Below are 27907 nucleotides of genomic sequence, written 5' to 3'. Positions count from 1 at the left end.
TTCGGCCGATATTGGTACATATCGGCAGAAAATATGGGGTGTGGGATTTGTCACCCGCGCCGGGCGGGCGGTTTACTTTGTCACTGCATCTTTATTTTACCTTACAATCGTGACGCTCCAGTAACAACTCTGCAGGCAGAGCGGAGGGCGGCGTAACGTCACTTACTCACGTGACACGCCTGCTCCGCCTCCTTCATTCATAAAGTGGGCGGAGCAGGTGCGTCACGTGAGTAAGTGACGTTACGCCGCCCTCCGCTCTGCCTGCAGAGTTGTTACTGGAGCGTCACGATTGTAAGGTAAAATAAAGATGCAGTGAGTGATTAGTCTGCTGTGAGCAGCAGGGCCGGGGCTGTTATGGGTAGGGGGATCGGTCTATGGCACTGTTATGGGGAAAGGGGATCTGTGCACTGTTATGGGGAAAGGGGATCTGTGCACTGTTATGGGGAAAGGGATCTGTGCACTGTTATGGGGAAAGGGATCTGTGCACTGTTATGGGGAAAGGGATCTGTGCACTGTTATGGGGAAAGGGATCTGTGCACTGTTATGGGGAAAGGGATCTGTGCACTGTTATGGGGAAAGGGATCTGTGCACTGTTATGGGGAAAGGGATCTGTGCACTGTTATGGGGAAAGGGATCTGTGCACTGTTATGGGGAAAGGGATCTGTGCACTGTTATGGGGAAAGGGATCTGTGCACTGTTATGGGGAAAGGGATCTGTGCACTGTTATGGGGAAAGGGATCTGTGCACTGTTATGGGGAAAGGGATCTGTGCACTGTTATGGGGAAAGGGATCTGTGCACTGTTATGGGGAAAGGGATCTGTGCACTGTTATGGGGAAAGGGATCTGTGCACTGTTATGGGGAAAGGGATCTGTGCACTGTTATGGGGAAAGGGATGCCCATAACAGTGCACATATCCCCCCCCCCCCTCCATAACAGCGCCACCCACAGATGAATTTCATTCATGAAAAATAATTATTAATAAAATCATTAAAAAAAAAGTATTTTAAAAGTATTTGGGCAAAAAGGCAGTTTCGGTCAAGGGCATCCTGAATTTTCGGTTTCGGACCGGAATTTTCATTTCGGTGCACCCCTAATTATATATATATATATATATATATATATATATATATATATATATATATATATATATATATATATTTTAAAAAAAAATTTTTTTATATATGTAAAATTGAGAAAGGGGGCAATTTAAATGTAATATTTTGGTGTTTGTTAAAATTTTTGTACTTTTTTATTTAACTATTTCCCCTTTTAGGGGCTAGAACCTGGGATCTTTTAATCCCTAGTCCTATGCACCCTGATAGAGCTCTATTAGGGTGAATAGGACTTCAGACTCTCCCTGCTGCCCTGTGCATAGTACACACAGCAACAGGGAGATTACCATGAAAGGCTTCAGTAGTGTCCTGGCTCCCCTGGTAACCGATTGGACTGCCACTGTACCACCAATGAAGGGGGTGAGGGGACCCTGTGGCCACTGCCGCCAATGTTTTTAATACTGGGGGGTCGCACTGCCAATGTTTTTAATACTGGGGAGGGGGGGGGGGGGGGGGGTCGCACTGCGCCACCAATGAAGATAACTAATGTTTAATACAAATACAGATGGCGGGTGCCAGTGGCGGAATAACAGGCCTCTATGACAAGGCGCTGCGATCTGCTGCAGTTAACCCCTCAGGTGCCGCACTTGAGGTGTTAACTGCCGCGAATCGCAGCGCCCTGTCACAGCCTAGTATCGGTAAACGTCAAATCCCAGTATCGAATCGATACCGGTACAAAAGTATCTATTTGGTTTCCATAATTCGATACCTGGTGCAACCCTACTAGCATGTGAAAATTAAAATTCCCCTTATATCTTGACATTTTGAATACTTTATGACCATGGGCTCAAGGTGGTAAAGTAAATGGCAGATATAAATGTTAAACATATTGAGTAGGGTTTTTCCAGCCCATGAAATCTTTTACAAGGCAGTGACAATAAAGGATAATTCTCTCCTTATCAATCCCTTGCCAACGTTCCCCTGGTCCCCTGCCAGTTTCTCTCCACTGAGCTCCAGCAATTACGTTGCGCACCAACATTTTACTGCTGCAGCCGATCACTGGCTGTATCGTCAGCGCACTGATTGGCTGCAGAGTTCACTATCGCTAGTGCTGAGTAAGCACAGACTAATGGGGAATCAGGGAATTGTGGGCTCTGGAGTGGCGGGGAATGGGTTGTGTTGCTCCATTTTTGTTTCATACCAGTGTCAGCTATTTGTAGAAATGTATTGGGGTTGGAAAGCCTTTTTAGGGACATAAGTTGAGTATATAAAAACTTACTTTGGTCAGCGCATGAAGTTACAAGCCAAAGTCTGCTGCTGCCCGTAAGCCAACACTTATTGCTCTGGCTTCATTTAGCCTTTTTATGGGATATGAATACAACATTTTAATTCAGTGGCTCACATTTGTTATTTAGTTTGTCTGATTTTGGCAAAAATTGTGCCAAGTTTGTGCAGAAATTGAGATTGTAGCCTTCTCACTCCAAACAGGACCTTTCATTGGTCCAAACATTGTAAGGCTGTGTAGAGCAGCGCATCGGGATCTCACTGCACTTACTATTATTCCGGGGCGCCGCTCCGTTCTCCCGCTATGTCCCCTGGTATTTGGTTATACTGGGAGGAGTCTGCCCTGTTTCTCCCTGGGTGTTCCTTCTCCCAGGCTGTAGCGCTGTCCAATCGCAGCGCAAAGCTCACAGCCTGGGAGAAAAAAAGCCTCCCAGGCTGCGAGCTCTGCACTGCGATTGGACAGCGCTACAGCCTGGGAGAAGGAACACCCAGGGAGAAACAGGGCAGACTCCTCCCAGTATAACCAAATCAGCGTAAAAGACCTGAGAACTGAGCGGCGCCCCGGAATAATAGTAAGTGCAGGGAGATCCCGGGGTGTCGCTCTACACAGTCTGATAGTTATCTTGCAATGTTTAGACCAATGAAAGGTCCTCTTTAAAGGGACGCTACTGTCAGAAATGCATGTTGTTGTTTTTGAGTCTGTTTATCAAGCCCTGCACTTCAGAATTCTGGCTTAAAAAAATTGCAAAAGAGGATCAGTATATTTATGACTTAGTATATACTGTTTCATGCTATTTTCTGAGTACACTTTTAATGACTGGATAACCCCCTTTTAAAGGGATTAATAACTTATTGTACATAATTAGCCATAATTCTGCAATCACTGGATTCAAAAATATACTGGTTTGATAATTTGTAATTGCACCTTTTACAGAGGCAGGCTGACGGCATTAGATACAAAAAAATCTTTATTAATGGAGAACCCCTTTAAAGTTTTATTCCAGGACTGGATCCCTTTTTTAATTAGGGCCCACTGACTTCTGGTACCTAAGTAAAGAATGATATTTACCTGTTCCCCAAGGCTCAGGCTCCATTTGTCAGTATTCCAGTCTCTGGCTTGCATACTTCCAGCTGGGAAATGGGCAGGGCATGTGTGCTGCGGCTGCTGCTATGCCTATGGTCGTGACAGACTGCAGCAGTGGACAGGAAGTGAGAAAGGAGATGGCACTGCGTGCGCCGTCTCCTCATACAGCTGATCCTGGGACCCCTGTCAATCTGATATTGATAACCTATCCCGAGGATAGGTCATCAATACTAAAAGCCCAGAGAACCATTTAAAATGGAGGCCAATCCAGGAATACCCCTTTAAAGTCAGTATATGTGATGGTAAAGCTGGCCATACACATTAGGCTTATGTCCACTGAACCCATTGATTTTGGCAACCATCTATTGTGTATGAGGCCTCTAGGTATCTCCTGATGACTGATTTAGAGGGTGATAAAGATTTTCAACTGCCCAATCTTTTTGTTCTCCTCGTTTACTTATATGTATGGGAGGAACGAGGAGATGGCTGTCGTTGGAATGAACGTTTGGCCGGCATCTCATGTATGGCTAGCTTTATTTAAAGAGTGTCCGGTCCCAAAATGAAAATTCTTTTTATGTGCTCCTAACACCCCTCACCATTCCTACATATGCCCCCAATACCTGTTTATGTCTGAGCTCCCCCCAGCGTTTTGATGTCAGTCTGACGAAACTGAGCCAAATGGATCCGTCCTGACACACAATGTATGTTAACCACCTCCGGACCGCTGTACGCACAGACGCGTCCTGGAGGTGGTTGATTCATTCCTCCTGGACGCATATACGCGTCCTCTCGCGAGACGCGAGATTTCCTGTGAACGCGCGCACACAGGCGCGCGCGCTCACAGGAACGGAAGGTAAGAGAGTTGATCTCCAGCCTGCCAGCGGCGATCGTTCGCTGGCAGGCTGGAGATGTGTTTTTTTTAACCCCTAACAGGTATATTAGACGCTGTTTTGATAACAGCGTCTAATATACCTGCTACCTGGTCCTCTGGTGGTCCCATTTGTTTGGATCGACCACCAGAGGACACAGGTAGCTCAGTAAAGTCCCACCAAGCACCACTACACTACACTACACCCCCCCCCCCCCGTCACTTATTAACCCCTTATTAGCCCCTGATCACCCCTGATCACCCCATATAGACTCCCTGATCACCCCCCTGTCATTGATTACCCCCCTGTCATTGATCAACCCCCTGTAAAGCTCCATTCAGATGTCCGCATGATTTTTACGGATCCACTGATAGATGGATCGGATCCGCAAAACGCATCCGGACGTCTGAATGAAGCCTTACAGGGGCATGATCAATGACTGTGGTTATCACCCCATATAGACTCCCTGATCACCCCCCTGTCATTGATCACCCCCCTGTCATTGATTACCCCCCTGTAAAGCTCCATTCAGACGTCCGCATGATTTTTACGGATCCACTGATAGATGGATCGGATCCGCAAAACGCATCCGGACGTCTGAATGAAGCCTTACAGGGGCATGATCAATGACTGTGGTGATCACCCCATATAGACTCCCTGATCACCCCCCTGTAAAGCTCCATTCAGATGTCCGCATGATTTTTACGGATCCACTGATAGATGGATCGGATCCGCAAAACGCATCCGGACGTCTGAATGAAGCCTTACAGGGGCATGATCAATGACTGTGGTTATCACCCCATATAGACTCCCTGATCACCCCCCTGTCATTGATCACCCCCCTGTCATTGATTACCCCCCTGTAAAGCTCCATTCAGACGTCCGCATGATTTTTACGGATCCACTGATAGATGGATCGGATCCGCAAAACGCATCCGGACGTCTGAATGAAGCCTTACAGGGGCATGATCAATGACTGTGGTGATCACCCCATATAGACTCCCTGATCACCCCCCTGTCATTGATTACCCCCCTGTCATTGATCACCCCCCTGTAAAGCTCCATTCAGATGTCCGCATGATTTTTACGGATCCACTGATAGATGGATCGGATCCGCAAAACGCATCCGGACGTCTGAATGAAGCCTTACAGGGGCATGATCAATGACTGTGGTGATCACCCCATATAGACTCCCTGATCACCCCCCTGTCATTGATTACCCCCCTGTCATTGATCACCCCCCTGTAAAGCTCCATTCAGACGTCCGCATGATTTTTACGGATCCACTGATAGATGGATCGGATCCGCAAAACGCATCCGGACGTCTGAATGAAGCCTTACACGGGCGTGATCAATGACTGTGGTTATCACCCCATATAGACTCCCTGATCACCCCCCTGTCATTGATCACCACCCCTGTCATTGATCACCCCCCCTGTCATTGATCACCCCCCCCTGTCATTGATCACCCCCCCCTGTCATTGATCACCCCCCCTGTCATTGATCACCCCCCCTGTCATTGATCACCCCCCCTGTCATTGATCACCCCCCTGTAAGGCTCCATTCAGACATTTTTTTGGCCCAAGTTAGCGGAATTATTATTTTTTTTTCTTACAAAGTCTCATATTCCACTAACTTGTGACAAAAAATAAAATTTGACATGAACTCACCATACCCCTCACGGAATCCAAATGCGTAAAATTTTTTAGACATTTATATTCCAGACTTCTCCTCACGCTTTAGGGCCCCTAGAATGCCAGGGCAGTATAAATACCCCACATGTGACCCCATTTCGGAAAGAAGACACCCCCAGGTATTCAGTGAGGGGCATATTGAGTCCATGAAAGATTGAAATTTTTGTCCCAAGTTAGCGGAACGGGAGACTTTGTGAGAAAAAAATTAAAAAATATCAATTTCCGCTAACTTGTGCCAAAAAAAAAAAATTTCTATGAACTCGCCATGCCCCTCATTGAATACCTTGGGGTGTCTTCTTTCCAAAATGGGGTCACATGTGGGGTATTTATACTGCCCTGGCATTCTAGGGGCCCCAAAGCGTGAGAAGAAGTCTGGTATCCAAATGTCTAAAAATGCCCTCCTAAAAGGAATTTGGGCCCCTTTGCGCATCTAGGCTGCAAAAAAGTGTCACACATCTGGTATCGCCGTACTCAGGAGAAGTTGGGGAATGTGTTTTGGGGTGTCATTTTACATATACCCATGCTGGGTGAGATAAATATCTTGGTCAAATGCCAACTTTGTATAAAAAAATGGGAAAAGTTGTCTTTTGCCAAGATATTTCTCTCACCCAGCATGGGTATATGTAAAAAGACACCCCAAAACACATTCCCCAACTTCTCCCGAGTACGGAGATACCAGATGTGTGACACTTTTTTGCAGCCTAGGTGGGCAAAGGGGCCCATATTCCAAAGAGCACCTTTCTGATTTCACTGGTCATTTACCTACTTACCACACATTAGGGCCCCTGGAAAATGCCAGGGCAGTATAACTACCCCACAAGTGACCCCATTTTGGAAAGAAGACACCCCAAGGTATTCCGTGAGGGGCATGGCGAGTTCCTAGAATTTTTTATTTTTTGTCACAAGTTAGTGGAAAATGATGATTTTTTTTTTTTTTTTTTTTTCATACAAAGTCTCATATTCCACTAACTTGTGACAAAAAATAAAAACTTCCATGAACTCACTATGCCCATCAGCGAATACCTTGGGGTCTATTCTTTCCAAAATGGGGTCACTTGTGGGGTAGGTATAATGCCCTGGTATTTTAGGGGCCCAAATGTGTGGTAAGGAGTTTGAAATCAAATTCTGTAAAAAATGACGAGTGAAATCCGAAAGGTGCTCTTTGGAATATGGGCCCCTTTGCCCACCTAGGCTGCAAAAAAGTGTCACACATCTGGTATCTCCGTACTCAGGCGAAGGTGGGGAATGTGTTTTGGGGTGTCATTTTACATATACCCATGCTGGGTGAGAGAAATATCTTGGTCAAATGCCAACTTTGTATAAAAAAATGGGAAAAGTTGTCTTTTGCCAAGATATTTCTCTCACCCAGCATGGGTATATGTAAAAAGACACCCCAAAACACATTCCCCAACTTCTCCCGAGTACGGAGATACCAGATGTGTGACACTTTTTTGCAGCCTAGGTGGGCAAAGGGGCCCATATTCCAAAGAGCACCTTTCGGATTTCACTGGTCATTTACCTACTTACCACACATTAGGGCCCCTGGAAAATGCCAGGGCAGTATAACTACCCCACAAGTGACCCCATTTTGGAAAGAAGACACCCCAAGGTATTCCGTGAGGGGCATGGCGAGTTCCTAGAATTTTTTATTTTTTGTCACAAGTTAGTGGAAAATGATGATTTTTTTTTTTTTTTTTTTTTTTTTTCATACAAAGTCTCATATTCCACTAACTTGTGACAAAAAATAAAAACTTCCATGAACTCACTATGCCCATCAGCGAATACCTTGGGGTCTCTTCTTTCCAAAATGGGGTCACTTGTGGGGTAGTTATACTGCCCTGGCATTCTAGGGGCCCAAATGTGTGGTAAGGAGTTTGAAATCAAATTCTGTAAAAAATGACGAGTGAAATCCGAAAGGTGCTCTTTGGAATATGGGCCCCTTTGCCCACCTAGGCTGCAAAAAAGTGTCACACATCTGGTATCTCCGTATTCAGGAGAAGTTGGGGAATGTGTTTTGGGGTGTCATTTTACATATACCCATGCTGGGTGAGAGAAATATCTTGGCAAAAGACAACTTTTCCCATTTTTTTATACAAAGTTGGCATTTGACCAAGATATTTATCTCACCCAGCATGGGTATATGTAAAATGACACCCCAAAACACATTCCCCAACTTCTACTGAATACGGAGATACCAGATGTGTGACACTTTTTTGCAGCCTAGGTGGGCAAAGGGGCCCACATTCCAAAGAGCACCTTTCGGATTTCACTGGTCAGTTTTTACAGAATTTGATTTCAAACTCCTTACCACACATTTGGGCCCCTAGAATGCCAGGGCAGTATAACTACCCCACAAGTGACCCCATTTTGGAAAGAAGAGACCCCAAGGTATTTCGTGATGGGCATAGTGAGTTCATGGAAGTTTTTATTTTTTGTCACAAGTTAGTGGAATATGAGACTTTGTAAGAAAAAATAAATAAAAATAAAAAATCATCATTTTCCGCTAACTTGTGACAAAAAATAAAAAGTTCTATGAACTCACTATGCCCATCAGCGAATACCTTAGGGTGTGTACTTTCCGAAATGGGGTCATTTGTGGGGTGTTTGTACTGTCTGGGCATTGTAGAACCTCAGGAAACATGACAGGTGCTCAGAAAGTCAGAGCTGCTTCAAAAAGCGGAAATTCACATTTTTGTACCATAGTTTGTAAACGCTATAACTTTTACCCAAACCATTTTTTTTTTACCCAAACATTTTTTTTTTATCAAAGACATGTAGAACAATAAATTTAGAGCAAAATTTATATATGGATGTCATTTTTTTTGCAAAATTTTACAACTGAAAGTGAAAAATGTCATTTTTTTGCAAAAAAAATCGTTAAATTTCGATTAATAACAAAAAAAGTAAAAATGTCAGCAGCAATGAAATACCACCAAATGAAAGCTCTATTAGTGAGAAGAAAAGGAGGTAAAATTCATTTGGGTGGTAAGTTGCATGACCGAGCAATAAATGGTGAAAGTAGTGTAGGTCAGAAGTGTAAAAAGTGGCCTGGTCTTTCAGGGTGTTTAAGCACTGGGGGCTGAGGTGGTTAAAGATGATACAAACTGATCCGTTCTGAACGGGTGCATGCGGTTGTATTATCTGAACGGATTTGTTTGTGCAGATCCATGACCGATCCGCACCAAACGCAAGTGTGAAAGTAGCCTAAGTGCAGTGAGATCCATGGGCGCCGCTCTACATATCCTGATGGTTAGTTTACAATGTTTGGACCCATGAAAGGTCCTCTATCATTGGTGGCGCAGTGCGCCCCCCACCCCACCCCCCCTCTCTTCTCATTGGCAGCAGCACAGGGGGGAGGGAGAGAGTAACTCCTTCTCCCCTGTGTTTCTGAGGGAACATGAGTGCGCTGACAGCAGCGCGCTCATGTTCTCTGATGCTAGGCTGCGCAGTAGGGCAGCCTAGTATCGATAAATGTCAAATCCTGGTGTCTTATTGATACCAGGACAAAAGTATCGATATTTCGATACCCGCAATAACCCTACATCCAATAAATGTCAGCCTAGTTTGGGGACATCACTCGACTATCAAGTGTGTATGGACCGTGGAGGTATCTCAACTCTCCCCTGAAGACAGATTCAGTGGGAAGGTATGTTGCATTTCAGCGTGCTCGATCCTTTGTTCGGTTGGAGGTAAGTCATCGCCGGTCTTGCAACGGCTGGTCTCCCCTCTGGACAAAAACAAGCACTCTTAGCATATCCCATAGTTTCCTGGTCCTAGATTAGCAGCCACCATCCCACCTAGAAGCCAGCGTGTGATATTTTCAGGTTGCAGCCACGCTCCTCGGGACTAAAATCTGCCTGTTCCTCTGTTTTATGTATTTATCCACTCGTTATTTTTTTTAGGAGCTTGAAGAGATCCGCAGAGCTGGGTTGAAAAATTTCCGCAATATACAGGTTGACGAAGCCAATTTGCTGACCTGGCAGGGGCTCATAGTTCCAGTAAGTATAAAGTCCTAATTTTCTTTCGTTAGTAGTCACATTCCTACTATAGGTGACTGTCCGGCCTCCCTGACTCCACCATTAGAAATGCTCAGCACATTTAGGCCCCATGCACATGACCATATCCATTTTGTGGCCAGCAAATCGCAGATCCATAAAATACGGTTGGGTTCCATTTTGCATCCACATTTTTTGCTGGCCCATAGACTTCAATGGGTCAGTGGTCTGCATTTTGCAGACAAGTATAAGACATGTTCTACCACTTCGCGGTATGGACATTCAGATGCGGAAAACAATGGGATCACACATAAAATGCGGACAGCACACGGATGACATCCATACATCTGTGATTTGTGGACTGCAAAACGGATACAGTCATTTGCATGGGGCCTTAGAGTCATATAAAAGGAAGGATAATCGCACCAAAGATGGCTCTGTCTCCTTGTGCTCATGTAAAACTACAGCTTGTCCAGCAAAAAAACAAGTTCCTCAAAAGTCTGCATTGATGTAAAAAAAAAATAAAAAAAAGTTGTAGCTCTTGGAAGGCGACTATCAAATAATGAAAAAAATTGCTTATTCACGAAGTCCTAAAATGCATACAGGGGAAAGAGGTTATTGATGGCTTATCAGGATATGCCATCAATATCAGACTGGCATGGGTTAGACACCATGCACCACCCAGGATTTTAAGATTGATAACCTATCATCAGGATAGGCCATCATTATCAGATTGACAAGGATCAGACACCCCCCCCCAGCTGTTTCATGGTAGCTCTGGTGCTGAAATTACACAGCTCTGTCTATTGTGCAGCGGTCAGTGCTCGTAACTGCAGCACTGCTCCCATTCACTTCAGTGGGAGCAGTGCTGTGGTATCCAGCTCCATCCACTGTACAATGGACGGAGCTGATCGGCTGGGGTGTCGGGTGTCAGTCTATGCCTGTCTGATATTGAAGGTATATCCTGAGGGTAGACCATCAATAGTAGAATTCTGGAACAGCCCTGTAACTGGGTCTATATGCTACTGTATAAAGAAATGGTCTCATTTCATATCCTATTTTTAAATTTTTTTTATTTTCCTTAGGGTATGCCATCAATTTGTGTTCAGTGTGGGTATAACTACAGGATGGTTGTAACTCTGCCAGGTTCAGCGATTGCTTCATTCTTGTAACTGGTGAGTCCTGCACCAATCGCACATTGATGGCATATCCAATCCAGCAAACATTTCAGATGTCATAAACAGAGCTTAGAGAATCATTTTATATTAAGATGGTTCATTTTCGTTAAAGTAATGGATTTGAGACCTCTTTGGTTACTTTTGCCTACACTTTAGCCTGAAAAGGATGTGAATGATTCTTATATAAAGCAGAACAAGATGATCTATTAATTTATATTATACCAGGACAATCCTCCATATGACAAAGGAGCATTTCGGATTGAAATAAACTTTCCTGCAGAGTATCCATTCAAGCCTCCCAAGATAACCTTCAAAACCAAAATCTACCACCCGAACATTGATGAGAAAGGCCAGGTATGCCTGCCGGTGATCAGTGCTGAAAACTGGAAACCAGCAACTAAAACTGACCAAGGTAATGATTGATTACTTCTATTTTTTGGTATTTGTTTTGTCAATTGGTATTATAAGGGCTCTTTCACACTTGCATTGTTTTGTTCCGGCATAGAGTTCCGTCGTCGGGGCTCTATGCCGGAAGAATCCTGATCAGGATTATCCCCATGCATTCTGAATGGAGAGAAATCCGTTCAGGATGCATCAGGATGTCTTCAGTTCCGGAACGTTTTTTGGCCAGAGAAAATACCGCAGCATGCTGCGCTTTTTGCTCCGGCCAAAAATCCTGAACACTTGCCGCAAGGCCGGATCCGGAATTAATGCCCATTTGAAAGGCATTAATCCGGATCCGGCCTTAAACTAAACGTCGTTTCGGCGCATTACCGGATCCGACGTTTAGCTTTTTCTGAATGGCTGCCAGGACGCTAAAGTCCTGTTTGCCATGGTAAAGTGTAGCGGGGGAGCAGTATACTTACCGTCCGTGCGGCTCCCGGGGCGCTCCAGAGTGATGTCAGGGCGCCCCACGCGCATGGATGACGTGATCTCATGGATCACGTCATCCATGCGCATGGGGCGCTCTGACGTCATTCTGGAGCGCCCCGGGAGCCGCATGGACTGTAAGTATACTGCTCCCCACTACTACTACGGCAACCAGGACTTTAATAGCGTCCTGGCTGCCATAGTAACACTGAACGCATTTTGAAGACTGATCCGTCTTCAAATGCTTTCAGTTCACTTGCGGTGTTACGGATCCGGCGGGCACTTCCGGCAAATGGAATGCACGACGGATCCGGACAACGCAAGTGTGAAAGAGGCCTAAGTTGATTTATTTTTTTCATCAGTCTTTTTCTGCAACCCCATATGTTACCTGAAAGGCCAATTTCACATGAGCGTATGCAATGAGAGAAATACCTCTGACACACAGAGGGTATTTCCCACTACTCCTGTAAGAAACTTATAGCATTATAATTTATAATGCTGTGTGTTGCTGCCGGACCACGGTTGTAATGATTTGTACTGACCACATTATGTGACTACAGTTCATTAAAGTCAAGGTCTGGCAGGAACACACCGCATTATAAATCATAAGACTCCATGCAAACGACCGTATGCCAAGTAAAAAGAATATAGCGGCTCACTCTCGTTATTATGGGCAAGGTGCTCTTGTCAATTTGACTCACCCCGTCAATGTGATGAATTAATGTACATACCCAGGACAGGCACGCTACACTTAGAACCATCCAGAGAGGGTATTACCTTAAGATAGTATTTAATTATCCACCATAATAAATAAAAATCAGTTCTTGAACAAAATTAAAATCAAATTACGCCTTATAATAAGCAAAATGACCAAAAATATGTATATGATTTTTTTTTTAATATAATACATTTTAGAATAAGAGTGTAACATATAGTGGCAATAACTCAATAGGAGCTGTATGTAAATCCACTATCAGATGTTGATATCCTCAAAAACCAGCATTTATACAGCTACAGAAAATTGCCACGATGGGTATAACATTTGCTGATAATTTATAAATAACACATTTGCATATGGTGCTATTCGGTTTTAAATAATAACGCCCTTTGTTTCTAATTGCACCCACAATGATTCTATCTCCTTTATATGTAGTCCACCATAGATAGTGTGGCTGTTAGGGCTCTTTCACACGAGCGGATGCTATGCGGGTAATCCGCTGCGTGAAAGAGAGCCAAGCCGCACTCTGGACAGCAGAGACACGGAGCATTAACATTGATTTAATACAAAATAACAGTGACAACTTTATCTCACTCTGATTTTGTCACAATCTCACTCCAGGATGGAGTAGGAAAACTGAAGGAGCGCTCATGATAAATTCCCCCCATAGTGTCAGTTTCATAATTCATGCAGCCTATTTCACACTAGCATATTCATTGGGAGAAATACGCTCTGTGAGTCAGAGGTATTTCCCATACTAAACTCCGCTCCTGAGACAGGACCCACAGCATTAGGCCTCTTGCACATGATTGTTTGTATATAACATGGTTATAAGGGAAAATAGTAGCATTCTTTAATACAGAATGCTTAGTAGGTGGTCAATTGAGGGTTAAAAAATAATTAACTCACCTTCTCATGATTAAAGAAGTAAGATGAGACTGGCAGCTACGCGATCAAGAAGAGAAGGTGAGTTAATAATTTTTTATTTTTTAACCCTCAATTGACCACCTACTAAGCATTCTGTATTAAAGAATGCTATTATTTTCCCTTATAACCATGTGTAGATGTTATTATTTTCCCTTATAACAACACCGAACCCAAACCTGAACTTCAGTGAAGAAGTTCGGGTCTGGGTACCACAGTCAGTTTTTTTTTTTATCACGTGCGTGCAAAACGCATTGCACCCGCGCGATAAAAACTGAACGCAATCGCAGTCAAAACTGACTGCAATTGGGTACCTACTCGCACGGGTTTGCCGCAACTCATCCGGACCTTATCCGGACACGCTCGTGTGAACTCAGCCTTATTGTGCTAAAATCACGGAAAAACGGCACAACGGACACGGAATAAAACAACGGTCGTGTGCATGAGGCCTTCTACATATTGATGTTTATCAATATCAGATTTGTGGTCCAACCTTTGCCACCAATCAGCTGTTCTCAAGGAGCGGTGGAAATGACAGTCGGCAGAAACGGAAAGCTCCTTCTACTGTGCAGTAGCCATAAGGTGTTGTTCCCATTCACCACAATGCTGTTGTAACCTGGCACAGCTATTACACATCATCAGTATCTAGGGCCCAACAAACCTTAAGGTGGTTTGTGTTGCTTTAAGATGAAGATCTTCAGGTATCATCAGAAATGGGGGTTAGTGAGCACATCCCAATGCGCAGGTTCACGTCGCCATGGCTGAAAGCACAAAAGCAAACACAATGCAACAGCACTCTGCAAACACAAATAATAAAGTTCATACAATAGTGCCATACACACCAGAAAATTTACTAATGCTACGTCCTCTTTGCCCCCAGCAAGGCGATGTCTTTAGGACAGGAACCTAGGCTGAATACCACTTCTTTCTCGTGCATGGCATTGGGGGACACAGCACCATGGGTATATGCCCAGCTGCCACTAGGAGGCTGACACTAGAAACAAAAAAGTGTTGGCTCCGCCCAGGTGGGCTATACCCCTCTGCAAGAGCCGAGATACACCAGTCTAGTTCTAGTGTCCGTAGGAGGCAGACATGACCTGTTTTGCAGGTCATCCTGCTAATTTTATTTTTTATTTTATTCTATTTTTTTCTCCTTTTTTGTACAGGTTTCTTCAGGACGCAGGGGTGGCTCCATCGTGTTCCACTTTAGTTGCCCCCCTGCGGGCGCGTACTCAGGTACCCGGCAGCCACCCAGTCCCCACTACCTGCTTCCGCAGCGGAATTCCGGCGGACCCACGGCTCCCGTGTTGAGTCCGCCGAGGGGGTGGCTATTGCTGCGCCTGAAAACGTCGGAAGGTGAGTATGGCGGTACCCCACCCCCACCCCCTCCACCCACCACAACCACCTCTTGTCCTGGCCCCCTTTTTAGTTTAGGGAGGCTGATGGCTCTTGGGGGCACTGCACGCTTGCCTGGGCATTCTTTTTGCGGGGGAAAACTTCCTTGGGGCACCCTCGTTTCTAGGGCCTGGCCCTTTAAGACGGCCGATTCTTTCGGCTCCTTCCCGTACCTGCGGGTTTCTTCCGGCTAACTCCTGGCCTTCGGGGCCCCCGCACTCCCAGAGAACCTGTGCTGCGTCCCCGCTTCTGCTGCTGCCTCCGGGCGTTACCGCGATCGCGGGCGTCCGTTTCCGGCAGCTTTTTTCTACTCGAGGCCCCGGCTTTTCTCCAGCCTAGGCCGCAGGTCACGTGGGGCGGAGCTTCGTCTCCGCCTTCTGCCTTCCCGGGCTTTTTTCTCCTCCCTCCCCTTTGTGGGCGGTGCCCTGGGAGCCGCGTTTTTTCCAACCAATCCAGCACCAGCGCGGGCTGCTGGGGGGGGCGTGTCTTTCTTGACTACCGGTTCCTGTCCTGCCTGCAGCTGTCGCATCTTGCTTCTCCTGCGCCTCGGCTCTCTGGACGTGCTTCTGTGGGACACAGCACCTTGGGTCTGGTAGGCAGCCTCTGGCTGACTCTTTTTTGCTTTGCAGGCTCCTCCATCGCCCTCATGTCTTCTTCTGGTCGGGCCCCCACTCCCCCTGCCGCTATTTCCACTCATTACGCCTGTTCCGTATGTAATAGGAAGTTCCCATGCGGTCAGTCTTCCTCTCTCTGCGTGCAGTGCCTTCCCCCCAGGCCCACCCAGTCCGCCCCTGCGGCCCCCTCTTTGTCGGTCCTTCCGGAATGGGCTGCTACCCTGTCCCAGGCCATAGGTAACCTTGCCAGCCTCTCCCAATCCCTAGCGCAGTCCTTGGACCGTCTGCCCGCTCAGATTGCGGCCGCCTCGGGCAGGGACCCCCCCGCCGGGGATGTCCGTTCCCGCTCTGGTACGAGGTCCGGCAAGCGACCTCGCACAGCCTCGGCTGGGTCCCATTCTTCCTCAGCTACCCCGGATCACTCCCCGGTTAGGTCTGAGTCGGGCGAAATTTCTTCTTCAGCCGCTTCCGCCGTTCCTGGGGACTCCTCCGCTTCTGATTCTGAATCAGAGCGGTGCTCGGCGATGTCTGCGGCCATTCAGGACCTCATCAAAGCCGTCCGTGACGCGCTCCATGTGCAGGACGTACCCTCCTCCTCCTCCCTGGAGTCGGTGTCCTTCCGCCGGACTAGGCGTTCCACTGTGGTCTTCCCGAATCACGAGGATCTGGACGCACTTCTGGCTAAAGAGTGGCGTCATCCTGATCGGCGCCTTCATCTTACCAAGGCCTCTGACGTCCCCTATCCTTTTTCTGAGGAATCTGTCAATACTTGGACGGTTCCTCCTCAGGTAGACCCTCAGGTTGCTCGCCTGGCGAAGGCTACTACCCTTCCCCTGGCTGACGCGGCTTCCTTGTCGGATCCCGCTGACAAACGGGTCGACTCTTTGGCCAAGTCTGTTTTCATCGCAGCGGGTGCTGCCATCCGTCCTGCGTTTGCCGCCTCCTGGGTGGCTAAGGCCTGCGCTATCTGGGCAAAACAGCTTGTTCGCGCTTTACCCCCAGACTCTGATCAAGGGGAACTGGCAGTGCTTGCCTCTCAAATTTATCAGGCGTCCAAATTTCTTTGCGATGCCTCTATGGAATCGGCCCGCCGATCCGGCCGTGCGGCCGCTAACTCTGTGGCCATCCGCCGCACCATCTGGCTTCGTTCTTGGGCGGCAGATGCCGCCTCCAAGAAGGCTCTGATTTCCCTTCCCTTTCTCGGCGGGAAGCTCTTTGGGAAGCGTTTGGAGGAGCTCATCTCGGAGGCCACTGGCGGTAAGAGCTCTCTTCTTCCCCAGAATCAGCCTCGCCGCCGTCGCTTTCCTGGATCGTCCTCTCGGGCGCAGTCCTTTCGGGCCCCCCCTGCCCGATCTGACAAGAAGGCCTCCAGGCCTTCCTTTAAGACCAAGCCCTCCTGGCATGCCAAGCCCAAACCTGCTCGCCCCCAGTCCACTAAACCTCCTTCCGCATGACTCCGTCAAGGTGGGAGGGCGTCTGCTCGCCTTTCAGGACGTCTGGCAAGCAAGTGTAGAAGACGCTTGGGTTCTGGAGGTAGTCTCCTCCGGATACAGGATCGAATTTTCCGATCTTCCGCCGGGACGGTTCTTCCTGACGTCGCCCCCCAGGTCCCCCTCCGGGGCAGAAGATTTTTTTCAGGCCATTCGTTCCCTTCGCTCTCTAGGGGTCATCGTTCCGGTTCCAGAGTCAGAACGCTTTCGGGGGTTCTATTCGAATCTGTTCACGGTTCCCAAAAAGGACGGTTCGCTCCGTCCTATCCTGGACCTGAAGGCGCTGAACCGCTTTGTCCGGGTCCGTCACTTTCGTATGGAATCCCTCCGGTCGGTGATCGCCTCCTTGGAGTCGGACGAGTTCCTGTCGTCCATAGACATTCAGGACGCCTATCTCCACGTCCCCATTGCCCTCTCCCACCAAAGGTTCCTTCGCTTCGCGGTAGGTTCTCTTCATTTCCAATTCGTAGCCCTGCCCTTCGGCCTGGCCTCTGCTCCGAGGGTCTTCACCAAGGTGTTGGCGCCTCTCATGGCCCTTCTTCGTGCCAGGGGGGTCGCCTTGATACCTTACCTAGACGATCTTCTGATTCGGGCCCCGTCGTTGGAGGACAACCTGTCCAGCCTGCACATCACCCTCTCAGCTCTTTCCCAGTTCGGGTGGCTCGTCAACCACTCCAAGTCCTCCCTCGTCCCATGCCAGAGGATGCCCTTCCTGGGCATGATTTTCGACACTCGCCTCGGGCGGGTGTTTCTCCCCCCAGAAAAGATTGCCTCCCTTCAGGCGGGGGTGACGCTTCTCCGCGGCCCGTCCACCCTGACTATCAGGACGTGTATGCGCGTCCTGGGGAGGATGGTGGCTTCCTTCGAAGCCATTCCCTATTCCCAATTCCACTCCCGGGACCTTCAGTTGTTTCTTCTATCCAGGTGGGACAAGTCCCAGGCAGGTCTCGATCGCCTGGTTCGTCTCCCTCTCCAGCTTCGCCAGGACCTCTCCTGGTGGCTTCTTCCTCGGACGGTGTCCCTGGGCCGTTCCTTTCTTCCCCCCAGTTGGCGGGTGGTCACGACGGACGCCAGCCTCTTGGGTTGGGGAGCTGTCCTCGACTCTCTCACAGTCCAGGGTCTTTGGTCTGCTCAGGAGTCCTCCCTGCAGATAAATGTACTCGAGCTCAGGGCAATTTTCCTGGCACTGTCTCACTGGACCCCACGTCTTCGCGGTCTCCCGGTCCGGGTTCAAACAGACAATTCCACCGCCGTGGCTTATCTGAACCACCAAGGGGGCACCAGGAGCGTGATGGCCTTGCAGGAAGCCTCCCATATCCTGCGCTGGGCGGAACTCCACGTTCCCGTCCTTTCCGCGGTGCACATTCCCGGGGTCGACAATTGGGCGGCAGACTTCCTCAGTCGTCAGCTAGTCGACCCGGGCGAATGGTCTCTTCACCCAGAGGTGTTCCTCCAACTTTGTCACCGATGGGGAACTCCGGACGTGGATCTTTTCGCGTCACGTCTCAACCACAGGATTCCGCGCTATGTCGCGCGGTCCAGAGACCCTCAGGCTTTCGCGGTAGACGCCCTAGTTCTGCCTTGGTCTCAGTTCAACCTTCTGTACCTGTTCCCCCCCATTCCCCTCCTGCCCCGAGTGCTCAAGCGTCTCAAGGCAGCCCGGGTTTCGGCAATCCTGGTGGCTCCGGATTGGCCCCGCAGGGCGTGGTACGCAGATCTAGTGTTTCTGCTCGCCGACGCTCCGTGGCGACTTCCTCTGCGCCACGATCTCCTTTCTCAGGGTCCTCTGTACCACCCGAATTTACTTCAGCTTCGTTTGACGGCGTGGCCGTTGAGACCGCGGTCTTGAAGTCCCGTGGCCTCTCGGATTCTGTCATTCAGACGATGCTTCACGCTCGCAAACCCCAGTCAGCCCGTATTTACTACCGGACCTGGAGAGCGTATTTTGCCTGGTGCGAGTCTGGGCGCTTCCGCCCTCTTCATTTCTCCGTCCCTAACGTTCTGGCCTTCCTTCAGGCCGGTTTTGAGAAGGGTCTTCGCCTAGCTTCTCTCAGAGGACAGATTTCGGCCCTCTCAGTCCTTTTCCAACGTCCTGTGGCCTCGCGGGCTCAGGTTAGGACTTTCCTACAGGGTGTCGCTCGCCGAGCCCCCCCCTTTCGTTTTCCAGTGGAGCCGTGGGACCTGAATCTCGTCCTTGGCGCCCTTCAGTCTTCTCCCTTCGAGCCTTTGGCAGAGATCTCTCTGTCGTTTGTCTCGTTCAAGGTGGCCTTCTTAGTGGCAGTCACCTCCATCCGCCGGGTTTCCGAACTGGCGGCGCTTTCTTGCCGTTCGCCTTTCCTGGTTTTCCATCAGGACAAGGTGGTGTTGCGTCCCGTTCCCTCTTTTCTTCCAAAGGTGGTCTCCTCGTTTCATATCAATGAAGAGATCGTCCTTCCCTCTTTCTGCCCTAATCCTTCTCACCCTAGGGAGAAATCCCTCCATTGCCTTGACGTTGTTCGGGCCCTTCGCCTGTACCTTCGCCTCACGGAACCTTTCCGTCGTTCGGATTCCCTTTTCGTGGTCCCGGCGGGTCCTCGTAGGGGTTTGCCTGCCTCCAAGGCTACCATCTCTCGCTGGGTTCGGTCGGCTGTCAAGGAGGCCTATATCGCAAAGGGCCGTGCTCCCCCTTCCAGGTTGACCGCTCATTCGACTAGGGCAGTTGGGGCTTCCTGGGCGGTGCGTCATCAGGCATCTGCTTCCCAGGTCTGCCGGGCCGCCACCTGGGCGTCAGTTCACACTTTCTCTAAGTTTTATCACATTCATTCTCTGGCTTCCGCTGACGCTAGCCTGGGGCGCAAGGTTCTGCAAGCAGCTGTGCTTTAGATTGGCGACATGGCGTTCTTCTTCCCTCCCTCAGGGACTGCTTTGGGACGTCCCATGGTGCTGTGTCCCCCAATGCCATGCACGAGAAAAATGGATTTTTTGTACTCACCGTAAAATCCTTTTCTCGTAGTAGGCATTGGGGGACACAGATCCCTCCCATTTTCTTACTGAGTTTCTTCTTGTTGTGGTCCCGGCGATTTGTGGTCGTTGGGTTTCCCCAGTTGAAGACTTGTTGGCGTTCAGTTTTCTGTTTGTTCAGGTGTATGGCGTTCCTACTGCTTTTGTACCGACTGGTGTATCTCGGCTCTTGCAGAGGGGTATAGCCCACCTGGGCGGAGCCAACACTTTTTTGTTTCTAGTGTCAGCCTCCTAGTGGCAGCTGGGCATATACCCATGGTGCTGTGTCCCCCAATGCCTACTACGAGAAAAGGATTTTACGGTGAGTACAAAAAATCCATTTTTTGGTGCCATACCAACCTTCATTAAATTCAGGGAAGGCAGGTTCCACATGCATGCTGAGGCCACTTTTTTTTTTTTTTTACCTCTTTTGGTGCCATAATGGCCTCCAATGAATAAAAGGGAGAGCAGGCTTCAGCTTTATGCGGGCACTAATTCAAGTCAGCCTATGGGGCAGACAGGTTAGTTTAGTCAGGAGTGCAGGACCAATGGAGTTGGCCACATCTCCAAATGCAGACTGCAAAGAAAAAAAGCGGGTTCGTCAGCAGATCCCAATTGTGCAGATGCACATCACCAGACGTGCTGTAGACTGATTGGAGTTCTTTATTGCGATCTGGCTGAATAGAAGAATAGGGTATATACACACACGGTGGATTTTTTTCCCACCACTGATTCGCAGCACAATTCACATTTATTACATTTAATTTGTTATGTTGAAAGGGGTGAAAATCCACATCAGAAATTGACACTGGAATGAAAAACCAGCACTGCAGGTCAGTTTCTGTTTAAAGAACAAATAAATCAGCATGAAGGTAAGATTTTAGTAAAATCTCATCCATATGCCTGGTACTATAATCTGTAGTGGACTTTACTTGTACAGATCTACTAGTTCTGCAGTAAGTGATCTGCAATATTTCTGTCCTGTGTCGACCGGCCCTGAAAGGGATCTTGTGATGCAGAACTGTGCCAGAGGCCCAAAGACACTAGCCTGGTCTTTTCTAACCAGCAATGAACTGATTAAATAGGTGTAAAATAATCTATGCCTTGTTGTGGAATGTTTCTTCCTACTCTCGATAATTTATGATATTCCATGGTAGATGAGGACAGCTCACAACTTATGCTATCTAACATCTGCAGCAGCTGTGCCCACCCGTTCACCAGCAGGGGGAGACACCCTGTGATTACCAAACAGCAGTATCCTGTATTAGATAAAATGATCTTGGCCATTTAACCATTGAGATGCCACAATAAATAAAATAAAAAGGGGGAGGGGGGCCCGCTGCTGATGGTTTTAACCCTTTCACTACCAGAGGTTTTTTGCGTTTTAATTTTTCTACCCCATCTTCCTTGAGCCATAACTTATATATATTTCCGTTCACATAGCTGTATGAGAGCTTATTTTTTGCGGGACAAGTTGTACTTTTTATTGCCATTAATAATTATGGCATACAATGTTGTGGGAAGCAGTAAAAAAATTCCAAATAGGGTGGAATTGGAAAAAAATGCAATTCCTCCCACACAGTTTCGTTTGCAACAAGACTGACCCACGCTCTTCATTGTCTCGGTCAGTACGATTACAACAATACCCCATATGTGTAGGTTTCAAAATATATGTAAACTTTGGGGACTTTTTTTATTTTTTTTTACATCACATAGAAACATATAATGTGTCGGCAGATAAGAACCATTTGGCCCATCTAGTCTGCCCAATAGACTGAATACTATGGATAGCCCCTGGCCCTATCTTATATGAAGGATGGCCGTATGCCTATCCCATGCATGCTTAAACTCCTTCACTGTATTTGCAGCTACCACTTCTGCAGGAAGGCTATTCCATGCATCCACTACTCTCTCAGTAAAGTAATACTTCCTGATATTACTTTTAAACCTTTGCCCCTCTAATTTAAAACTATGTCCTCTTGTAGCAGTTTTTCTTCTTTTAAATATTCTCTCCTCTTTTACCTTGTTGATTCCCTTTATGTATTTAAAAGTTTCTATCATATCCCCTCTGTCTCGTCTTTCTTCCAAGCTATACATGTTAAGGTCCTTTGGTAAGTTTTATCCTGCAATCCATGTACTAGTTTAGTAGCTCTTCTCTGAACTCTCTCCAAAGTATCAATATCCTTCTGGAGAAATGGTCTCCAGTACTGCGCACAATATTCTGAGCCCCCATAACTTTTTTTTTTATTTTTTATATATATAATTGGGTCTACTGAGCTGTATAGGGGCTCATTTTTTGCGGGATATTCTTTAATTTTTATTCATACCATTTTGGAGTGTTTGTGATTTTTAGATCACACTTTATTAAATTTTTTGGGGGTAAGAGAAGCAATGAAAAAAAATGGCAAATTGGATATTTTGATGCTTTTTTTCCATTACGCTGTTCGCCATATTGGAAAAATATTTTTATATTCTAGTATGGGCTTTTTTGGTCACTGTGATACCCATGATGTTTTGTTATTTAGGTATTTATTTTTTTATTATATGGAAAGGGGGGTGATTTAAACTTTTATATCTTTTTATAGATAAACTTTTTTTTTAAAAATATTTTGTAATTATTTTGAAGCTCATATTAGCCTATGAAATCTGTTTTTTAATTTTGAACCATCATGTACTTTTAAAATGAGTTTATTACTGTCAATTGCAAATTTCTTATGTTGGCCTGCCATCTGGTGGACATATGCCGATCGGCATTATTGCTGGTCACGGTAATTAGCGGCAGGTCTCTGCTGTTTGAAACAGCAGAGACCTGCTGGCTATGACGCCCACTGCACGTGCAAGCGGGCGTCATGTTTGCCTATCGCTTCATGTATGGTGCTGGTAGTGAACAGGTTAGAGGATAGCTGTTTACCTAAGAATGACCCTCAAGACAATACTGAGTAATCTTGTTAGGGCAAGGATCAGCAACTTCCGAAACTCCAGCTATTCTGAAACTACAACGTCCAGAATCCTCCTTTCACTTCTGTGAGTTACAAGAACAGGCCATTAAGTGTGCATGCTGGGAGTTGTAGTTTCACAGCTGCTTAACCATCTGTTAGGGCATAAGTGAGGTAGGCATGTGCATTTTATATGCCCAGCCAGTAATGCATTGAAATACATAAGGTAAAAGTCCCTTTGTGCGAGAAATATGTAGATACGCTTTCATGAAATAATTTTGTTAAATAAAATACGAACATGAAAATAAAGAATAAACAATTTTTAATATGAAAAAAAAAAAAATACATACATTATGCGCATCCTTAATCTCCTTAACTGAGAACTACTGGGGAAGAAAATGTGAAATTTGTTGTGTATTCAACTTTAACCACCTCCCGACCGCCTAACGCACGGATGCGTCCGGAAGGTGGTTGATTCATTCCTCCTGGACGCATCCGTGCGTCATCTCGCGAGACGCGAGATTTCCTGTGAACGCGCTCACAGGAACGGAAGGTAAGAGAGTTGATCTCCAGCCTGCCAGCGGCGATCGTTCGCTGGCAGGCTGGAGATGTGATTTTTTTTTTTAACCCCTAACAGGTATATTAGACGCTGTTAGGATAACAGCGTCTAATATACCTGCTACCTGGTCCTCTGGTGGTCCCCTTTGTTTGGATCGACCACCAGAGGACACAGGTAGCTCAGTAAAGTAGCACCAACCACCACTACACTACACCCCCCCCCCGTCCCCCCCGTCACTTATTCACCCCTGATCACCCCATATAGACTCCCTGATCACCCCCCTGTCATTGATCACCCCCCTGTCATTGATAACCCCCTGTAAGGCTCCATTCAGAGGTCTGTATGAATTTTACGGATCCACTGATAGATGGATCGGATCCGCAAAACACATACGGACATCTGAATGGAGCCTTACAGGGGGGTGATCACCCCCCTGTCATTGATCACCCCCCTGTCATTGATCACCCCCCTGTCAGGCTCCATTCAGACATTTTTTTGGCCCAAGTTAGCGGAAATTTTTAATTTTTTTTTTTCTTACAAAGTCTCACATTCCACTAATTTGTGTCAAAAAATAAAATCTCACATGAACTCACCATACCCCTCACGGAATCCAAATGCGTAAAATTTTTTAGACATTTAGATTCCAGACTTCTTCTCACGCTTTTAGGGCCCCTAGAATGCCAGGGCAGTATAAATACCCCACATGTGACCCCATTTCGGAAAGAAGACACCCCAAGGTATTCCGTGAGGGGCATATTGAGTCCATGAAAGATTGAAATTTTTGTCCCAAGTTAGCGGAAAGGGAGACTTTGTGAGAAAAAAATATCAATTTCCGCTAACTCTTCTTTCCAAAATGGGGTCACATGTGGGGTATTTATACTGCCCTGGCATTCTAGGGGCCCCAAAGCGTGAGAAGAAGTCTGGTATCCAAATGTCTAAAAATGCCCTCCTAAAAGGAATTTGGGCACCTTTGCGCATCTAGGCTGCAAAAAAGTGTCACACATCTGGTATCGCCGTACTCAGGAGAAGTTGGGGAATGTGTTTTGGGGTGTCATTTTACATATACCCATGCTGGGTGAGAGAAATATCTTGGTCAAATGCCAACTTTGTATAAAAAAAATGGGAAAAGTTGTCTTTTGCCAAGATATTTCTCTCACCCAGCATGGGTATATGTAAAATGACACCCCAAAACACATTGCCCAACTTCTCCTGAATACGGAGATACCACATGTGTGACACTTTTTTGCAGCCTAGGTGGGCAAAGGGACCCACATTCCAAAGAGCACCTTTAGGATTTCACAGGTCATTTACCTACTTACCACACATTAGGGCCCCTGGAAAATGCCAGGGCAGTATAACTACCCCACAAGTGACCCCATTTTGGAAAGAAGACACCCCAAGGTATTCCGTGAGGGGCATGGCGAGTTCCTAGAATTTTGTATTTTTTGTCACAAGTTAGTGGAAAATTGATTTATTTTTTATTTTTTTCTTACAAAGTCTCATATTCCACTAACTTGTGACAAAAAATAAAAACTTCCATGAACTCACTATGCCCATCAGAGAATACCTTGGGGTGTCTTCTTTCCAAAATGGGGTCACTTGTGGGGTAGTTATACTGCCCTGGCATTCTAGGGGCCCAAATGTGTGGTAAGGAGTTTGAAATCAAATTCTGTAAAAAATGACCAGTGAAATCCGAAAGGTGCTCTTTGGAATATGGGCCCCTTTGCCCACCTAGGCTGCAAAAAAGTGTCACACATCTGGTATCTCCGTATTCAGGAGAAGTTGGGGAATGTGTTTTGGGGTGTCATTTTACATATACCCATGCTGGGTGAGAGAATTATCTTGGCAAAAGACAACTTTTACCATTTTTTTTTTTTTTTATACAAAGTTGTCTTTTGCCAAGATATTTCTCTCACCCAGCATGGGTATATGTAAAATGACACCCCAAAACACATTCCCCAACTTCTCCTGAGTACGGAGATACCACATGTGTGACACTTTTTTGCAGCCTAGGTGGGCAAAGGGGCCCACATTCCAAAGAGCACCTTTCGGATTTCGCCAGCCATTTTTTACTGAATTTGATTTTAAAAAAAAAAAATCATTTTCCGCTAACTTGTGACAAAAAATAAAAAGTTCTATGAACTCACTATGCCAATCAGCGAATACCTTAGGGTGTCTACTTTCCGAAATGGGGTCATTTGTGGGATGTTTGTACTGTCTGGGCATTGTAGAACCTCAGGAAACATGACAGGTGCTCAGAAAGTCAGAGCTGCTTCAAAAAGCGGAAATTCACATTTTTGTACCATAGTTTGTAAACGCTATAACTTTTACCCAAACCTTTTTTTTTTTTTTTCTTTACCCAAACCTTTTTTTTTTTATCAAAGACATGTAGAACAATAAATTTAGAGCAAAATTTATATATGGATCTCGTTTTTTTTTGCAAAATTTTACAACTGAAAGTGAAAAATGTCATTTTTTTGCAAAAAAATCGTTAAATTTCGATTAATAACAAAAAAAGTATAAATGTCAGCAGCAATGAAATACCACCAAATGAAAGCTCTATTAGTGAGAAGAAAAAGAGGTAAAATTCATTTGGGTGGTAAGTTGCATGACCGAGCAATAAATGGTGAAAGTTTAGGTCAGAAGTGTAAAAAGTGGCCTGGTCTTTCAGGGTGTTTTAAGCTATGGGGGCTGAGGTGGTTAAAGGGGTTTTCCAAGTGTTTTTTTGTTTTTGTTTTTTTTACTGATGACCTATTCCCGCCAATCAGCTGTGCCTAGGCCATGTCACGTCGCATGGCCTATGCACAGTTCAGTCCCATAAAAGTGACTGGGGCTGAGCGTGATACCAGGCACAGCCGCTAACTATGTACGGCGCTGTGCTTGGTGAGCAAAGATAAGGCAATTGCGCTACTGCGAACGCCAGTACCTTCTCGGACAGCTGATCAGTGGGGTTACTGAGTGTAGGAAACCCCTTTTTAATATGAAAGTTATAAACTGATACATTATTTTACTTGCAATTGGTTATTGTAGAAAACCCATTCTTACTTTCTATTCCTTTCCATCTTTTTCTTTGTCTAGTCATCCAGTCTCTCATTGCCCTGGTCAACGATCCACAGCCAGAGCACCCACTGCGTGCAGATCTAGCGGAAGAATACTCAAAGGACCGTAAAAAATTCTGTAAGAATGCTGAAGAGTTTACAAAGAAATACGGAGAGAAGCGACCTGTGGACTAGACATTGAGGCCTTGCGCCAGAGGAAAACACACACAATATACAAACACAAATTCAAAAAGCGCAACTGAAGAATTGGAGTCAGCGAGTTCAGAATCCCCTCCTTCACCTTTACCCTGAAAATACACAAGAGGCAGGACTCCGCGGGAACACGGATAAGAGGCGCAGCGTCAACCCACGGCTTTTGCTAAACTCTACTTAAAACTGTTAGAGGAGGATTTAAAATGTGTGAATTGGGAGTGCAGTTCTGCTCTGTGTAAAAAAGTCACTTTTCCATTCTTAATTGCAGGAAATGTTTTTCTTTTCATCTGCCATTCTGAAATAAATTACACACAAAACTCAATGATTTATTTTCCAATAGGGTTAAACTGTAGCATTGCTTAGTGTTTTTCTTTTCTTTTTTTTTTTTTTTTTTTTTTTAGTTTACTATTCCTGTCATCTAATTTTGAACACTCCCAGGCGAAGGTCCTTTATCTGTTAGGTTTTAGTCTGCTGTCACTACCCCTTCCATTAGCAGTCTTCTCTGTGTCAGATTTGTCTTCTGACATTGGCGGGATTACATAACCATGGCCCATAAAACCCACCAAAGGGAGGGGGATTGTCGAACATTTGGCTCTTAGTTTTCCTTTCAGTGTTGCACTGTGCTTTGTGGGACTTGGTAAATTCTCCTTCAGTTTGTAACATAAGAATATTAAAGAAAAAAGAAAAAAAAAATACTTTAAACTGTTGGAAATAAGCCCGTTCTTCTGTAATTCTGCCCGATGTTGAGATTATGTTTATTAAAGGGGTAAACCAAGCTGCCCTGTTGTGACTCAGTTTTTCAGATATAACCAGCATTTTCAAATGTCTTGGTTTCCTTCCTAAATTTTCATTTAGGACTGGGTGCTACTTAAAGGGGTTTTCTGGAAATAATAGGTTTTTAGCAAGTGGCCAGCAGCCTGCCCCTCTGAACAGAAGACTCATACTTATCTGCTCCGGTCCTCCACGCTGTGTCCATGTTCCAGTGTCTGCTGTGTTGACATACGATGCAGCATG

General features: G+C 46.3%; 1 protein-coding gene across 1 annotated transcript in view; it reads left to right on the top strand.

Annotated features, from left to right (window-relative positions):
* UBE2L3 (ubiquitin conjugating enzyme E2 L3) overlaps positions 1-27669 on the top strand; it is a 49957-nt gene extending 22288 nt beyond the window's left edge. The window contains exons 2-4 of the mRNA XM_040416360.1: positions 9887-9982; positions 11383-11569; positions 26721-27669. Of these exons, the coding sequence (XP_040272294.1) occupies positions 9887-9982; positions 11383-11569; positions 26721-26875 (438 nt within the window). The 3' untranslated portion in view covers positions 26876-27669. The remainder of the gene's footprint in view (positions 1-9886; positions 9983-11382; positions 11570-26720) is intronic.
* The last annotated feature ends 238 nt before the right edge of the window (positions 27670-27907 follow it).

Source organism: Bufo bufo, chromosome 2 (assembly GCF_905171765.1).
Source record: "Bufo bufo chromosome 2, aBufBuf1.1, whole genome shotgun sequence".
Classification (NCBI taxonomy): domain Eukaryota; kingdom Metazoa; phylum Chordata; class Amphibia; order Anura; family Bufonidae; genus Bufo; species Bufo bufo.
The sequence above is the reverse complement of the archived record's forward strand: the minus strand, read 5'-3'. Positions and strand labels throughout refer to the sequence as shown.